Raw genomic sequence first — 19,774 nt, forward strand, 5'->3', positions numbered from 1 at the left:
TTTTATTGTTTAATATAAAATAGGATTGAAATTTTTTTTGTTGATTATTTTAGCATTTATTATTATAATAAATTATTAACGGTTCTTAAGTTTTATAATTCTTTGAAAAAATTGATTAATTTTAAAGATTTTAACAGTTGTTTGATTTAAATTTGTTAAGTTTTTATAGAAGAAGGATTAATATTAAAATGTGATTTAATAAAAAAAATTATTGCAGTTATAATTTTATATAAAATTCTTAAAATAATTTTTTTTTATATAATTATATAAGTCCTTTCAAATCAAACTCATTCCAACTGCATTTTTTACTCTCCAAATTGAAGTATAAAAAATCAAAATTATATATGTAATTAATACATATAATATATTATAACTCTTCAGAAAATAAATAATTTATCTTAATAAAATTTCTCATTACTTATTAATTTTTATAAGATTCATATAAATATATATATTTAATTTTTTAAATGTATAATATTAAAGAATTGATTTTTCTAATTTTAAATAAATATTAAAAAATTGTACAATGAAGCAGAACAATAGAAATTCATATTATAATATTCCATTCTCGCAATGACGAGCATCAGAAAAAAGTGAAAGCTAATTATTGAATCCTAAGAAGCAGGGCAACAGAAATATGACAGAGGTACTTTCCAAAAGTATCTGGTCCCACCGGTAAGGGCTTATCCTCTAATTGATTTATCTTTTTTAATACCTTCTAAATTTTTCTGAAAACATGAAACTCTTTACTCTTTACTTTCATATTTTCCTCATGATCAATATAATATTATTAGTAATGTTAATATATAGTATAATAAATTAATTATTTTTAACTTAAGATTCTTCAAATAAAGTTTTTTTTATTAAGACTAATATACTTTCAAAGTAAATAAAAATAAATTTTTTACTTAATTTTTTATTATCAAATATTTAATTTTCATTTTATTATTAAATAGATATTATATAAAAATATTTTATTATTATTTTATTATATTATTAATATGATTATTAATTACAAAATTTAATTTGTTGTTATTGTGCAATTATTGAAAATGTTATTGACAGTTAATTGACTAAATTATATATTTGCTAAACTATACCATAAAAGCAACTATTTAAATCTCTTGTTATTCTATGTAAAATTAATTATACTTAATAGAATATAAGAATATAGAAATATAATTTCAATATTTCTAACAAATGCTTCAATCATTCATTCTTCAAATAAATAGGTTTTTAACAAATTATTCTAATAATTACAATTTATTAAATGCTTCTCGTCTATTCTCAACAATCATAATCAATTTCCCACGACAAGAATATTTAGCATACCAATGTCCACGAAAAGAGTGAGAACTCATGGGATCGTTCACCCTACCTACGTCATCAGTTTCCCACGGTTCTGGGACTATGAATCGTAAGAGGGAACTTTATAAAAGGGACCCAGAAACTTTAGTTCCATTCAGTTGCTCTTTGGCAATCGTATCGTTAATATACTTCATAGTGTGTACTATTGCTCTTCTTAATATATTTTATCTAAAATTTTGAAATCTAAAGTTTTATCATTTTTATTGTGCTATCTTTCATAGAATAAATAGATTGTGTTTATGATAAATTTCTAACAATAATCGTGTGAAATTTTTCGTTTTAAAAATAAAAGATGTGTGGAATTTCAAAAGTGTACATATTATATAAAATCTTAAAAAATATTATATAATAAGAAAATATTTTATTTAAGAAAAATAAAATTTTTTTTCGAATATATTTTAAAGTTGCAAGAAATTTAACTTATAATTTTTTTATATTTAAATTTAATTATATTAACATGATAAATTTTATTCTTAGTTTTACACATTATTCTTAATATTTTTCATATTGTTAAAAATACAAGTTTCATGTGTTATTACTACATGCAAGATTTAACTTTTTATTCATTGTATATATACTATCGTGTATAGATATTTGGCTATTTATATATTTTATTGGAAATATATTTGTGTAATAATATATAGAATATAAGTACTAATAGTACTTACAAAATTGATATAAAAAATTGAAGTAAAGAATGTAGATACTATGTAATAAATGCAAGATAGATAAGAAGTAAACAGAAAATATCAATTGAGATAAAAGATAAAATTTGAGATAAAAGATAATGTTCTAAGTATAGTATAATTATTTAATTGCAAGATATTAATATAGTTATAATATACTTAAAATTGTGCAATGATTTCCACAATTACTAGATTAAAATTGATCAAAAAATTGTGAAAAGAAATTGATAGAAAAGCAAAAGTGTATATCAAATCAAAAATTTAATTATAAATCATTTAGAAAATTTATAATTTAAATCCAAAAAGTTACGTAAAATATATTGTTATATTATTCATTCAATAATGGACGATTTGAATTATGATTTAAATTTATTAAAAATTAAATTTGTGTAATTAAAAACTTTGGTGCAAAAACTAAGTAAGTCCACAATTGTATTTGTTTTATATATTTTTATATATAGTCGATTGATTACTGCAAGAATTAGATAAATCTAATGCATTTATAATAATTTTTGGATACAATATAATTTTTGAAAAAAAGAATTAGAATATATTCATAGGATTTAATTTAATTCTATTCAATTTTTCACAATTTTCAAAATCTGGATTTGTTTGATTTTTTCAACAAAATCTTCAATTAAATGATATGCAATCATTATCATTGTTTCGACGTAAAAACGGAAATAAAAGTGATTATGACTTACCGGATGGATGATTGGATTGCAAGTTGTAATCGTCGACCTGTAGCGTGCTGTTCGGCCCTGTTCTTGTGAATCTTACTACATGATATTGATTGTCATTCACTTTTACACCGACTTCACCGATTGGATGATCGTTTGTGCCCATATTGTAAAAGGCGAACACATTTCCCTCCAACTAAAAATATTTTTATGAAATTTTTATGAAATCAATTGACATGATTGTATTAATAGTATAATATATTAAATTCAAGAATTGAAGTGATAAATTTTATTAAAAGAATTTGTTAAAAAATATCTAATTGAAATTGGCAAAGTAATATCAATAAAAGTATCGTAAAATTTTATATGTGATAAAATATTTCGTATTTTTGATTTGATTGATTCCATCAAATCAAAAGTTTAATCTGGTTCAAAATTAATTACTTTTATTGTTTATATTTATTTAATTGGTAACAATTGGAGCAATAGATATACTTTCTAATATAATAAATAGATATATAATTATTTCTATTTTTTATTTAATATTTTTTATTTAAAAAATTATTGTAAAAATGAGCAATAAAAATTTATATAATATTTTTTTGAATTAAAATTTTGAATAGTTTGTTTTAAATTCATAATGAATTATCAATTTCTTAAGAAAAATTTAAGTATAAATTTTAAATTTTAGATTATTTTACATATGTCTTTTTTTGCTTTTTTTATCATTTTGATAATATTTTTATAAACTTTATTATGTTTATAAAATAAATATTTTATTAATATATTTTTATTTGAAAATATATTTTCATTTAATTTTTTTAATTTAATTATTTTTGATATAATATTAATATTTAAAAAAAATTGTGTTAATTATTTTGATAAAAATTATATAATTCTAAATTTAATAATTAATTGATTAAATAATATTCAATATATAAATAATTGAATTATATTTATTTAAATCAATAAAATAACTCACTTAATATTCTTAAATTTGTTTAATATAATTTCCATGTATTATATATGTTTTGTAAAATAATCTATAGTTAAAAATATTTTTTTTTATTTAATAATAATTTAAAATTGTCAATAACAATTTAAATTTATATATTCAAATGCATCATATATTCAAAAGTATCTTCCATATAGCTTTGTTGTTAATAACCTTTATAAAATAGTTTCACATATAAAATTATACATATAACATCTGTTTTGAGCTATTTTCATATTTAAATATTATACTATAATAATATTTTATTATATAAGAAATTGCATAACATATTCCAGATTAATATTCAACATGAAATAATATATTCAAGCAGAACTTGGAATTTTACATGATATAATTAACATATAATCGATAAAATTTACATGTAAAATTTTAATGAAATCTTTTTTATCTTTAATGAAAACCAACGTGACAAAATTATAATTAGCTTATAAACTATGATCCAAATTATCCTACTAACAATTTCAATCTCAAGATAGTCGTCGCTCGAAGCAGATTCTATTCTGACGAGTACAGCATCGTTTACGCTTGTTACAAAGCCCAAAGCCACAGTGTCTTTCTTCATTTCCGGTCTTTGATTTGGCGGAAAGGTGTACGTGATGATTCCTTTTCCTGGTCCGAATTCATAAGCCGCCGCTTCTGCAACAGAACAATTGCATGTGTTAAATTAAAAAAGCTTAGAATTAAATCAATCAAAGAAAATTTTAAAAACTTTAAAAGCTTAAAATGTTTTTTTTCTTTCTTCTTTTCTTTTTTCCTTTTTAGCATTTATAATATTAATTTATTAATAATTATTATTAATAATTATATTATTAATAATTTTTAAATGCAAAAAATTAATGCATTTAAAAATTATATGATATCGAACGTTTAATACATTAAAATATTTATTGCATTGAATATTTTTTTAATTAATAATTTTTGTTAATAAATAATCAAAAATCAAATTATTTAATTTATAATATTCAATTGAAAATAATACAAATGAATATAATCTCTATAATATAATTAAAAATCTCTGATTTAATAAATTAAACTTAAATTAATTTAAAATAGATTCTGAAAACAATTTATTAAACGATATTTTTAAAAACAAAAAAGATATTTCAAAAGAAAAAGAAGAAATTTTATTTACGATGTATTAAACTATCACAAGGATTGCCTTAACGTTATTAAACAAAATTAACGTTATACAATAAAACAAAATATTTTGTAAATATGTTATTTTTTCTTAAAATATTCAGTACGTAACATATATTTTTACAGTAATAGCGTTGAATCATTACTCAACTTGAGTGCTCTAGATTTAAGTAATCAGATACAGAATATTTCACAAAATAAGTAACTATATTTCGTTTCGTCACGCAATCCTGAATGAAATACTTTTCATACACAATAATTTTTTATAATAAAATAAAACATCGAAAAAGCTATTAATTTCAAAAACCTTTGAGACATAATATATTTATATACACAAAATATATTTATAAAAATCGAATTAGTTTTAGAATTGATTTGTTATTTTACTTTTGCCAGTATGATACAAATTTAATATATTTTAAAAAGATGAATCAATCTATTCTTTTTTATGAAAAAAGCACAGATGCAGCGCACCTGCTGTGCGTAACAACAAAACAAGTTACATCATAAAATATAAGTATACTCGTAAAATTTCAATATTACATTATTATATCAAAAATGTTTTTAATAAAATAAATAGAAAATCGAAAAATTTAAATTTAGAAATTGATTTTCGATATTTTTTTAATTAAAAATATAACAGTTAATAAAATATTTATGTATCTTAACAAGCAATCTTGAATTTTTAAAAAATATATTTAAAATATTGAAAAAAATTAAAATGCATGTGAATGATATTTGTATTTACTATAATATATAAAATAAATAAAATAAAAAAATATAAAATAAGATAACAATAACTTTTATCTACAACAATAAATTACAAAACTTTCATTTTATATTTGATAAGTAAACAAATAGAATAAATGTAATCTCCACTCTATAAACAAAAGATAGAATAAAAAATGAGTTAAAACTCTTGAATAAAAACAAGAACAAATACAATATGTTTGCAAGTAAGATTATTCGTTTTCTATTCATGACAATGATTTTTCCATTCATAAAAATACAATCACAAAAACTTTTATATAATATTTTATAACAAAAACTCACTTAATTTGAAAAGTTTTATTTTAACAATTATTTATGTATATGTAAAACATAATGGGAATTTTTATAGAGAATTCTTAATTCTTAATTTTCAACTTCGATTCGAAAGTTTCAGCACTTTTTATTAATGAATCATAGATTGAAATCTGAACATTTTATATATTAAAAATTTTGCTTTATTTTGCAGTATTACAAATTTCCATTTAAAAAAATAAAAAGAACAAACTTCTTCATGTTCTTAAAATAATATTTTCTTAAAAAAAATTGCTCTTATCTATCCTATTCACGAAATTTTATTTTAATTCAAAATTTTTCCTCATTTCAATAGTATAATACAGTTCGCATCAAAATATCATATAGACATTTATAATTGACATATATAATTTATATATTATATATTATATTATAAGCTCACAAGCTATTTATATATTATAAGCTCACAAAATTTCATAAGAAATCAAATTTTTTTTGATTTCATTAACACGATTTCTTGGTTGATCTCACAAGATATACAAAATATACAAAAAGATATACATCTTTGTAACTGATTGTATTCTAACCAATAGTACTGTAATCAATCAAAGATAATCGATCTATGTATGCATGAAATATGCATTTTGTTTTTTACCTTCGTTACACGTTGGCCCTGTGAAACTGGTCATGTCACAATCGCATGTATAACTGTTCCATTGTTGGACGCACGTGCCATGATTCGAGCACACATCGTGTGTACACTTTTTGCCAGGATGCAGATTGGCATACATATCGCAACCGGATTCTACTAAAGAGCTAGGGACCACCGCGTCGGAAATCAGGTTGGTGCTCTCGCCACTAAGATCCAACGATGCGAGACATCCCTCGAAACCATGTTTGCTGAGTATTTGTTTCGGTAGTTGACCATACTGTGATTTCTCCACACCACCTGGAATTGGATAAATATTGTGTCAGTTGAATGAAAATTGTGATTTTCTTTTCTTTTTTATTTATTAAAATAATTTAAGAGAGAAGAAGAGAAAAAGATTATTTTTTAATAATATTATATAATATTATATATTTTTTAATAATATAATATAAAATAAATGACACATTATATAAAAAATTTTTTAACGACTAAATTTTTCTTATAATAAAGTATAATTAAGAATAAAAATATATAGAATATATCTTTATAGCTAAGCTATTCAATTAAAATTTAAAAAAATAGTAAATTTAACAATTAATCGCAGGAATATTTGGTATAAGATATATTTGCCTGTTTAAGATATAGGCATGAAATTAAAAGATTCAATGTTAATTGTTAAATATATAGAATTATATGTAAAATAATAATTATGTAAATGAATAATTATATAATAATGATATGTAGAATAAAAATAATGTAAATATTTGAAATAAATTAAAAATAAAAATACTTGAAATAATTGACATTTATATTCAGAAATAATATTGTGAAAAAAGATAAAGATACAAAATAATTTTTTAAATAAATATATTTCTGTGAAGAATATTATTTATGATATATTTGGATAAGGCCTTTCTATATTCTATAGATAAATATATTCTATATACTTCTAGCAGATAATATACTTGATTTTTATAAAATTATTATTACAAAGATTATGTTTTGATTCTTTGATTTCTTTTTTATTTATTCTATTAATGACTTTAGATTATTTTTTCTAAAAAAAAGATATTAGATAAAAGTTATTTTTTATGACTAATTTAATAATCTATGTCCAATTTATCTTTTATTTATAACAATTTTAAACAATAAATAAATCTGCTGCTAATTGCTTGTTATCAAATTAATAATTTTAATCAAATTTAAATAATTTTATTAATTCAAATTTATGTAGCAATATAAATATTTTAATAAGAATTCGATAATTATTTATACTTATATAAGACTTGTCTAAAAATTTTTTCTATTACATTCTTCTAATCGTGTATTTGTCATAAACAGAAATAATAAAATAAAAAATATCTTTATAAACTATTCCAAGTAATCGTGACCAAAATTTATAGCTTCGTATACATTTTTGCAAATAGTTTTTTTTTTATGTCATGTATTAGTTTTACAAAACGATAATAGTATATATTTAATATATACTGGCTATCGATAAATTTAATCTGTTAAACAATTTACTCTTTTTAATTATACAATAAGTAGAAAGAATCTTTTTTCTAAGAGATTTTGTCTTCTTTTTTCAATATGCATCAATAAAAAAATATATGGAAATTTTAATTATTTTAACTGATCGAAACATAGAACATTTAAAAATTTTTATTTAATTACAATATAACGCAGTTTAAAATAATTTTCATTGAACGACCGAGATATTTCGAATTTATGGCAATGAAAAACAATGCGAATAATCGGATCGTCTCAGTTCGTCGAATTCTATGATTTTCGATTTAATTCGCGTCATGGATGCCATTTTTCAGTCACGTGATAATTTAAAAATCATTATATGATAGTTATAGTTTTTTTTTTCATTTATCCACAACAAAATTTATTTATTTCCGCTATTAAATTTCGAATGTTAATCATAAATTTAGTTCATGACAAAAAATGAATTTATTACCAATTGTTTGATTATTTTTACGTTCTATCGATTAATGGCAAGTTATATAAGAAGCAGAACAAGTAAATAATGAATTAGTTAACATAAAGTATTTAAGAATTATACACATTGTATATATTTAAGAGCATATATAATTATAAATCAAAAATTATTTGCAGAAATATATATAACTATATTTATTTCGATTTATTTATATTTAATAATCAAAAATTTTATTGATAGATAGATAATTGATATATAATAAATATAGAGCATCGTAAAAATGTGGAAATGTAGATTTTTGAGATAATTTCAAGCAACTTTTTCTTTGATAAAAAAAATTTTCCGTTGAGTTTTATTAATAGTTAAAAATTATTAAAAACATTGGCCAATTATCTAGAATCTATCAGATAATAAATAAAAGAATCTATAGATAATTTTATATTATTCTAAATTTGATTTTATTTTTACTATGCTTTTTGAAATTAATCTAATTAATTATAAGATATAATAGATAATTATAGAAATAGTCAGTATCTTCATTCCTATTTTATTCTTTATTAGTGTTTATTATTGGAAATATATAAGAACATAAGAAAAAATACGAATTGGAATCAATATTTAAAAAAAATTATGAAGAATTGCTTAAGAGTTTTCGCTTGTATTTTTTATATCTTGTTTTTTTAGATTATGTTTTTTTGTTTTTTTGTTGAATTCTGAATCAGAGACGTAGATAGATAATTCGATTTCATTATTCAAATTGAGACAAATTAATTCAGAAATCCTAAAGATCATTGATTAATTTGGGAAATATAAGAAAATTTTATAATCATTTAACATTTAATTTTTTTTATGTTTTTTTTTTATTTATCGATATTTTATAGATTATAAGGATTTTAAGGATTAATTTTCTTTCTTGATTCTATAAGTTGTGAAAGATAAAATACATAAAAAAAAAAAAAAAAAAATAAAAAAAGAAATAAAATTAAATATATATTTTAACGCAATAAAGATTTTTTTTATCTTGTAACTTATCCAATATAAGTGTAATAAAATATATATATAATGGAGGATTCTCCTGTGATATTATAAAAATATAACTTATAAAAATTATCATTTGTAAAATTCGATCGTGATTAAAAAATTTTTTATCACCTTTTATTTTACTATATAGACTAGTATAAAATGTCAAGAAATCGAAATTCATATTCAAAAAAATACAACTAATTCTCTTGGATCTTTTGAATCAAGGTTCGTTTTTTTTACTATTTTTTAATGTTTATTGAAAATTTATTAATCTTTTATATAGTCCAACTATGGAGAAAGTAACTATTAAAACAAGTTTTTGTATCATTTTGTGACTTGCTTTGCTATTAAATTAAATATTAAAATAACATTTTGCTACAAAAATTGATAAAATTATTTATTAATTATTATTTATTCTATTATTTTATTTTTAAATACAAATATTGTCTTTAAATATAAATAAAATTGAAAAAAAGAATTAATTATATTACAAAATATTTTTTCTTAAAATGCTAATATACCACTTTGATGTTTTTTAAGTATAGATCAAAATTTAATCGAATTTCCACGAAAAAATTCTCCACGATTGGACATTAAAATTTTCTATTTTCTATTATTTTATTATTTAAAATTAATTTGTTGATTGTATATATTAAAACAAAAATAAATATTCAACAACGTTATAATCACATCAATCTTTTTAGAAAGAATTACGGAAAATTCAAATTAAATATTAAAGAGTTAAATCAACATTAAAGAAGAATTATGAAGAACTATTCAAGAAATTTAATTACTGTTCTTCTATTCAGCTTTGTTGTTATGCTTTTAATTATTCCATCAAAATGTGAAGCCGTTAGTAATGATATGCAACCACTGGAAGCACGAGCTGCTGATTTAGTCCAGCAACCCAGAAACATTATTGATGTTCCTCCTAGATGTCCTCCAGGTTCTAAATTGATTAAGAACAGATGTAGAGTCATAGTGCCTTAAACTTGCATGAATTTGGAAGAAGTATATTCAAAAAATAAAATATTTTAAATTGATATTTTAAATTGAAGAGTTGCATGAATTAAAAATAATTATTATTAAATAAATATATATATATAAATATGGGATTTAGATTCTTATAAATAGAATTTCTTATTAAATATAAAGAAATTTATAATAATTATAAAAAATGTGTGTAAAAAATATGATGATAAATAAATAAAAAAAAATTTAAATAATGTAAGGCACAAGATTAATTTTTCTTTGATATCTGCTGTTCTTTATAATTTCAGGTTGTATCATTAATAATTATTTGTATATGAAATATCTTTAAAAGAAATTAATAAAATTATTAAATATATTAGATATCGATATTTTATCATTTATATTATTCATATTCTATATAAATATAAATCAACTCATTGCAAAATATACATAAACGAATAGATATATTAAAGAGTTTTTGTATGACTTCGATTTAGCGAAAATAATAGCGAATTCGTAAAATTTGATTGTGATTAAAAAATTATTTAATTAGAAGTAATAGTAGTAGATAAGTAAATAGAAGTAATTACTTTATGATTCATTTATCATTAATGAATTAAATAATCGATAAATAATAGCGATTATTAAAATAATATAAAAATAATAAATAAGTAATCTAATTATTGAATGCTATAATAATTATTTTTTTTTATTAATCTTATGTATTCTGGTTTTATATTTTATGTTTATGAAAATTTGAACATCTAGCAATAAGTTTAATTAAATTTATTTCATTTTCATTTAGAACTTTACTTATATTTAGATATGATTTAAATGTTAATCTTTAGGAGGAAGAATAAAAAGAAAATATATTTTTATTATTTGTAAATTATAGAATATATAAATATAGAATATATAAATATGTTGAAAAATAAAATGACGAAATTTATTTTAGAATGATAGTGATATATTAATAAAATTTGATAATTTATTAGAATTCTATTTTTTAAAAAATGGAATCATTTGATAAAAGTTTTTGATCAATCATTTATAACAATTAGTTACTGAATATAAATTTAATTGTTATATTATTTATTATTATTTATTGTTTATAATTAAATTTAAAATGTATTTTAAAATTCCAGCATAGAATATATCTTAAATTTACATTCCCATATATCATTCCCATATATTCTTATTATCCTGTATAAATTTTTCATCTTATTCAATCATTAATTTGATTATTTAAAAATTTTGGAAATTCAATGTATAATAAAAAATCAAATGATACAATAAAATCAGATATAATATCACTATATGTTTCAGTTTCTTAAAAGTTAGATTATTGACAGAGAGATGGCGCTGACTGTTACTAAGAGAATATAATTACTAATACTTTTTAAATATAAATTAAATATTAAGTTATTTTTAATATAATAATTTAATTTAGATAAAATTAAAATATTTAATATTAACTGCATGAATTATTCTTATGAATGTATAATAAAATAATTACATGATATATAAACGATGATACATAAAATAAAAATAATGTAAATATTTGAAATAAATTAAAAATAAAAATAGTTGGCACTGTATTCAGAAATAATTCTATAATAAATATAATAATTGTAATAAAAAAAGATATAAAATAATTTTTCAAATAATAAATATTTTAAAAAATTAAATTTCTGTGATTTCTTGGATAAGACTTTTATTCTATAGATAAATATATTCTATATATTTATAACAAATAATATATTTGATTTTTATAAAATTATTATTACAAAGGTTATGTTTTGATTCTTTGATTTCTTTTTTATTTCCATTTTATTAATGACTTTAGATTATTTTTTCTAAAAAAGAGATATTAGATAAAAGTTATTTTTTATGACTAATTTAGTAATCTATGTCCAATTTATATTTTTTATTTATAAGAATTTTAAACAATAAATAAATCTGCTGCTAATTGCTTGTTATAATCAAATTTAAATAATTTTATTAATTCAAATTTATATATATTATATATAATAGCAATGATAGAAATATTTTTTAATAAGAATTCGATAATTATTTATATTTAAATAAAAAATAGATTTAAAAATTGTCTAAAAATTTTTTCCATTATATTTTTCTAATCGTGCATTTGTCATAAACAGAAATAATAAAATAAAAAACGTGTTGATAAACTGTACTAACAATCGTGTTGATAAACAGTACTAAATAATCGTGACTGAAATTTATAGATTCGTGTACGATTTTTGCAAATTTTTTTTTTATTTTATAGTCATGTATTAATTTTATAAGAAGATAACAGTATATATTTAGTACATACTAATTATCAATAAATTTAATCTATTAAACAATTTATTCTTTTTAAATAATAAGTAGAAAAAAATCTTTTTTTCTAAGAGATATCTTATTTTTTCAATATCAATAAAAAAAGAAATAAGAAAAATACATGGAAATTTTTTAATTACTTAATTAATTGATCGAAGATCATTATTTTAAAATTTCTATACTTAATTACGGTATAATGTAGTTCAAAATAATTTTCATTGAACGAAGAGATATCTCGAATTTATGATAATAGAAAGCAATGCAAGTAGTTGGACGTGTGATCGTCTCGCTTCGTCGAATCCTATAATTTTCAAATTTAATTTGCATCATGAATGCCATTTTTCAGAATTATTCAACTTCATTATTCGAATCGAGCCAAATTAATTCAGATAATCATCCTGAAAATCATTGATTAATTTTCAAGGAAATATAAGAAAATTATGCAATTACTACATTTTTTTTTAACATTTTGTATATTTTTACAATTTAATATTTAGTTTATGTTCCTTTTTTTTTATTTATCGATATATATTTTAAGGATTAACTTCTTTCTTGATTCTATAAATTATAAAAAACAAAATATATAAAAAAAAAAAAAAAGAAAGAAGAAATAATAAAAAAATAAAATTAAAATATGTTCTAACATAATAAAGATTTCTTTTATCTTGAAACTTATTCAATATAAGTGTAATAATATATATATATGTGTATATGGAGAATTCTCACATGACTTCATAAAAATATGACTTATAAAAATTATCATTCGTGAAACTTAATCGTGATTAAAAAATTCTTTATTACGTTTTGTTCCACTATATATAAGTTAGTATAAAATATCAGGAAATCATTTATAAATCGAAATTCATATATAAGAAAAATACAACTAATTCTTTTGAATTGAATCAAGGTTTGTTTCTTTCAACTATTTTTTAATGTTTATTGTAAATTTTGTAATAATCTCTTATATAGTCCAATTGTGAAGAAAGTTAGTAATTATTAAAACAAGTTTTTATATCATTTTGCTTTGCTATTAAATTAAACACTAAAATATAATATTTTGGTAAAAAATGATAAAAATATTTATTTATTATTATATTATTAAATACAAATATTTTTGTCTTTAAATGTAAATACTAAATGTAAATACAAATAAAAAAAAAGCATTAACTATATTACAAAATATTATTTCTTAAAATACTTATAATTAATGTTTTCAAAGTATATAGATCAAATTTAATCGAGTTGCTACGAATGAATTCTTTAGAAAAAAATTTTCTATGATTGGACATTATAATTTTATATTTTCTATTATTTATTTTACTATTTAAAATTAATTTGTTGATTGTATATATTAAAATAGGAATAAATATTCAAGAACAACATTATAATCACATCAATCATTCTACAAAGAATTACAAGACAAATTGAAATTAAATATTAAGAAGTTAAATCAACATTAAAGAAGAATTATGAGGAACTATTCAAGAAATGCAACATATTTAACTACTGTTCTTCTATTCAGTTTTGTTGTTATGCTTTTAATTACTTCATCAAAATGTGAAGCTGTTAGCAATGATATGCAACCATTGGAAACACGAATTGCCGATTTAATGCCACAGTTCAAAACCATTTTTGGATTTTCAGGTGTTCCTAGATGTCCTGCAGGTTACAAATATGTTGGTAATAATAAATGTAAAAAAATAAAGGCATAAATTCGCATGCTTGCAAGAGTATGTTCACAAATTCAAAAAATAAAATATTTTAATTTGAAGAGTTGCATGAATTAAAAATTATTATTATTAAATAAATAAATATATATAATATCATATATATAATCATATGGGATTCCTAATCAATATAATGTGTAAAAAATATATGATGATAAATAAATAAAAAAAAATTTTAAATAATGCAAGATAAAAGATTTTTCTTTTGATACCTACTGATATCTATTCTTTATAATTTCAAATTGTATCATTAATAATTATTTGTACTCAAGATATATTCAAAAGAAATTAATAAAATTATTAAATGTATCAGCACTATACTTATATTTTATATTATTCGAATTTATTTTATATAAATATAAATCATTGTAAAATATACATAAACGAGTAAATATATTAAAGAGTTTTTGTATGACTTAATAAAAATCGATTTAAAGATACTCTAAATGTATAAGAAACAAAAATACAATCTCATGTGTTTGCCAAACTGTTTATTCTTTCTTCATCTTTTTTTTTAATTTTTTAAAAATTTATTTTATGTAAAATTTTTTTAGTTTTTTTTTTCAAATTGACTTTAATGATTTATATGATTCGATAAATTTAAATCTGTACTTCTGACGATTAAAATAAATTTCAAAATTTTTCGTGAGATGAAAAATTATTTCACATTTATTATAAAAGAGGTATTCTGTGTATCACTTTACCACTATATCCTGTTGATCAAGGTAAAGTTAAATATAAAATGAAATAATTAAACTAATTAGGAAGAATTTTAGAAAAAGAAAAACTTAAATTCGTTTGTGATAAAATATTGTGGTTAAATATCGGTTATATACATTTATAAATTATAACATTAAAGATATCACTACTTTAAAATTTTTAAATTGTAAATCCAAGGAGAATATTTTGTTTGTGATGTTTTATGATTAGAATATATTTTTCAAAGATGATTAAATGAAGGTCTTGATTGGAAATAATTGATATCAAACATTTCAAGTCATCGTCGAGATATTTAAGATATTTAAAGCATAGGAAAATACTTGTAGAAATTATGAAGATTAAAAGAAAGATTAAAAAAAAGAAGAAAATAAATTTGATCAATATAAAAAAAATTATTAAATTATATAATTATTTTAATCTAATTAATGTTTGTTACTTAATAAGAATATTTTATATTATAATTATTTTTGATTATAATATGATTATAATATAACTAATTATAAATTATAATAATATAATAATATTAATATAATTAATATTAATATAATAATATAATATATTATTAATATAATAATAATATAATTATAAATATATAATAATATAACTAATTATATACTTATAAAAAACACTATTTAACAGATGATAAAATCATATAAGACTTTTTTTATTTAAATTGAATATAACTATTCCATAAAAATTCAAGAAAAGGGAAAAAAAGATAATGGAAAAGAGAGGAAAGAAAAAAAAATTATCTATCATACAAAATTATTTTTATCATATAAAAATTATGTAAATTATGTAATGAATAATGAGAAATTTAATAAAAGATAAAAATTAGATAAAATAATTAGTTTTAAATAATATTTTTAATTTATATTTTTATTTTTTTCAATCAATTCTATGATATATGCTTTTGATTTACATGAAAAAATCTGTGCAATCTCATTATCAATTGATAATTTTATATTCACTTGTTAATCTCTTTTTTGTATTTGAATTTATCATATTAATCAATTCGGAAAGATAACAAAAATTCCAACATGAAAATTATAATGTCATAATTCCAAAAATTGTATTCAGATTGATCAGAATTGCGAATTTTTGACCCTTTTATAATCTGCACTTATCACTGTATTATCGCATTATCGTCTTAGTCATATCATTGAAATGACGACATGATGGAAAACGTATAAATCTAATCTGTAGCGGAATATTGTGGTTATTCACGCCAGATATGTTATTCGTTAAATTGTCAGGAATCAGATCGTTTATTATTTGACGGTGATCAGTTGCAGAAAGATTTTATTTTTATTTCAATCTCTGCCAAACAGTGTTTCGTCGATAAATTTTTTATTTATTTACACGCGATTTAAATAATTGAAGTGATCATATTAATAATTTTATAATTTGTTATAAAAGTAATTCGAATAATTGGTGAAAATATCGAATTTAAATATTAGAATTGATCGAGCAATATGTTATTTTTGACAAGTGGTTTCTTTGTTATTCTCATTGTTCAATTGCCAATAACGTTGGCAAGATTTATGGTCAACGATGAGTTGGACAAATTACCTGATAAGTGGAGAATTGTGTCACCAGAGTTGAAACCTCCGCAAATTGAGCTCAAATTGTTAAAAGACTCGCAGAATAAAAAATATACGAGTAGCATAGAATATATAATTACGTATGATAACAACATAGAGTTGAAGAATGGAAACATTGATAAGAACATAGAAGAAAATAAAGTCAATATTGATTTGAAAAAAAACATCAAGAATGGGAGTAAAAATGAAAAAAATAAATCATTAGCTTCTAAAAAGATTATTGACATCAATATCTGTCCTAAGAATCAGAAATTAGATCACTTGGGAAGGTGTAGAGAGGTTGTTTAGTGAGTTTTCTGCATTTAATATTTTTTATCTTTTTTATTATTTTTATATTATATATTTTATATTATTACATCGAAAGTTTCTATTCTAAAATTTCTTTTTGTTTTTTGCAATCTAATATAATTTTTTTTTAAATTATTAAATGTTACAATGAAATAATATATGTATTCATTGAACTCAATTCAATCATGAAAATGTAGAATAAACATTTCTTTCTTTAAAATAATAATTTTATTTGCTTTCATTCGTTTTTTATGCAAATATTGCGTAAAAATTGCTTGTTATCATTACATTTTTATCACATTTTTATTACATTTCAGTTTCATAAATTGAAGAACAGCTGCAATTGATTAGATTTTCAAGAATATAGAGCTGAATGCTTTCATCATCATCACTACGAAAGTACGAAAGTTTCTTTAAAAAATCTCTCATATATTAATTTAGAAATAGTATAAAAAATAGTATAAAAATATATTTTTTATTTACCAACGACATAAAGAATCTTATACATGAATGTACCTAGAAATTCTTTCAGTTTTAATAATTTATGAATTTAAATATTAGATAATTAAGAAAATTTTGTTGTTTCTTTTATAATATAAAAATACATGATAAAATAAAGAATTATTTATAAAATTCGAGGAACACTATTCTATAGATAGCTATAAATGATTGTTGAGATTTAAAATTAAGCGTGTAATGAAAACTACAATTAAAATTATGCATTTTTGTGTAAATTTACTCTCTTCAATAATAAATTTAAGAAGTTTCTAAAAGATTATTATAAAATTTGTAAATGAAGTTTTTCCAATTCTTATTTTTATTGAAGTTCTGCTTTTAAATTATTGTATATATATCCTTGTTAAATTTAAACAGTTATCTTTAAAATTGAAAGTAAGAAAATTGTTCATTTTATTGACTAAAACTTTGATATTACAAATTATAAATTTTTTTAATATTTATACTTCTACAGTATTACTTTTCTCTTGTATTTCATATCATTTAAAGATTGTTTTTGTTGTTATGAATATTTCTGAATGCATATGAAATATGAAAATTATATGAATGCGTAGTTTATGAAAATATGATCATTATGTGAATCATTGCTATTTTTATTAAATCTGTTTAATTCTTTCAATAATTTCTTCGCCTGTTATCATTTATCATATTTTCAATCAAATCTATATTTATTATTTTCGATTCTATGTAATCTATAAATGTATAATCTAATATTTTATTTGTATAGAATATATTAAGCATTTGTTTTTTTCGATCGATCTAGATAACAGATATTCGAATAATTTACTGTATTTATATTTTTCTTATTAAGCACATATAAGAATTATTTAAGATATTTTAACTTTCTATTTTATAATAAAGATTTTTTTTCTATCTATTGCTTGCATTTTTCTTTTCCACCACAAGAAAAACCATAAAATCTTCTTAATTACCCGATTATTTATATATTTTAATTAAAATCTAATACCGATACAGGCCAAGACAAGGGGCTAAATTTCATCCTTCCTTTTTTTTTTTAATTCTCAGCAAAAATAGATCGTCCTGAAAGGAAAAACGTGTTCGAAAGAACAACACGTTTCTTTCCCTTTTAAAATTCATGCTGATAAATTTGCCAAGCACGATTCAATATTTCCAGACATGATTCCAAGAATCAGTGCCAATCGCTGACGTAATGAGACGCGATAAAGCGATTTTTTTTTTGAAAATATCACTAACTCGCATCACTATCGGTATCACTATTTTTATAAACCGATATATATCTGATCGATGTTTTCATTCTTGCGTGATATTACGGGGGAGAGAAAGGGGGAATGTTCATCGATTTTCAACTTTCGGTTTTTATCTCGTTGCCCGGATGTATCGCCCCTCCCCCAATCTCTCCACGCTTCTGGCTGGCCGCGATTTATCGTTCCCAGGGATTTTCGAAATTCACCGTGATTCATAAAGTAATATCTCGCCTTCGAAGAAGTATCGTGATACGCTTTTACCCTCGTCGAAGGTTAAAGATATTTCACGGAGCAACGTTCCTTAGCTCGAATAAATGTATCGACCGTTTTATATTTGAAGCGAATAGCTATAGATTAAATTCCTGTGTTTTATGACGTAATATCGCGCCAGTTTTTCTTTACTTTTTCCTGTTATTTTATGCACGTGGCATAAAAGTAAGGTAAATATTGTTCAAGTGCGTGAATAATACGCGTTAGTCCGATATATAAAAATCTGATACACCGAGGATAGACGTTCGTTTATAAGTATCAGAATGTTTGTTGTTTTCGTGAGAAAATTTGATGAATTGAATTAGATAAGACGATTAAAATTTTTTGCATTACGTAAGAACATATGATAAAATTTCTAAAGATTATGTTGCAAGAATTATTGGAAAGTAATAGATTAGAGCAATTCTAATAAGAATTATATGTAAAATTTTTTATTTCTATTTAAAATCGATTGGAGATGATGTTAAAGAATATATTTTAAACTTTATTTTAATTTAAATTAAAATTAAAGGAATCTGTGGAAAAAAGTTGATCGAAATATAAATTTGTTTTGTTGAATAATTTATAATATGTACAGAATCAAGT

The 19,774-nt window shown here is 20.2% G+C and overlaps 2 protein-coding genes across 2 annotated transcripts in view; one reads left to right on the plus strand and one right to left on the minus strand.

Moving 5' to 3' along the window:
- LOC122720222 (neurexin-1) overlaps positions 1 to 19,774 on the minus strand; it is a 420,486-nt gene that overhangs the window by 50,148 nt on the left and 350,564 nt on the right. Inside the window, exons 18-20 of the mRNA XM_043946779.1 lie at positions 6,565 to 6,858; positions 4,207 to 4,385; positions 2,759 to 2,930 (exon numbers count right to left, since the gene is read on the minus strand). Of these exons, the coding sequence (XP_043802714.1) occupies positions 2,759 to 2,930; positions 4,207 to 4,385; positions 6,565 to 6,858 (645 nt within the window). The remainder of the gene's footprint in view (positions 1 to 2,758; positions 2,931 to 4,206; positions 4,386 to 6,564; positions 6,859 to 19,774) is intronic.
- Positions 16,647 to 17,878, plus strand: LOC122720282. The gene is made up of 2 exons (XM_043946881.1): positions 16,647 to 17,176; positions 17,495 to 17,878. Exons 1-2 carry the CDS (start codon positions 16,761 to 16,763, stop codon positions 17,505 to 17,507), a joined length of 429 nt encoding a protein of 142 aa, XP_043802816.1. The 5' UTR covers positions 16,647 to 16,760; the 3' UTR covers positions 17,508 to 17,878.

Source organism: Apis laboriosa, unplaced genomic scaffold, assembly GCF_014066325.1.
Source record: "Apis laboriosa isolate Shangri-la unplaced genomic scaffold, ASM1406632v1 scaffold122_cov146, whole genome shotgun sequence".
NCBI lineage: Eukaryota > Metazoa > Arthropoda > Insecta > Hymenoptera > Apidae > Apis > Apis laboriosa.

Coding starts and splice junctions, on each gene's coding strand:
- LOC122720282 (XM_043946881.1), top strand. CDS start 16,761: ATGTTATTTTTGACAAGTGGTTTCTTTGTTATTCTCATTGTTCAATTG.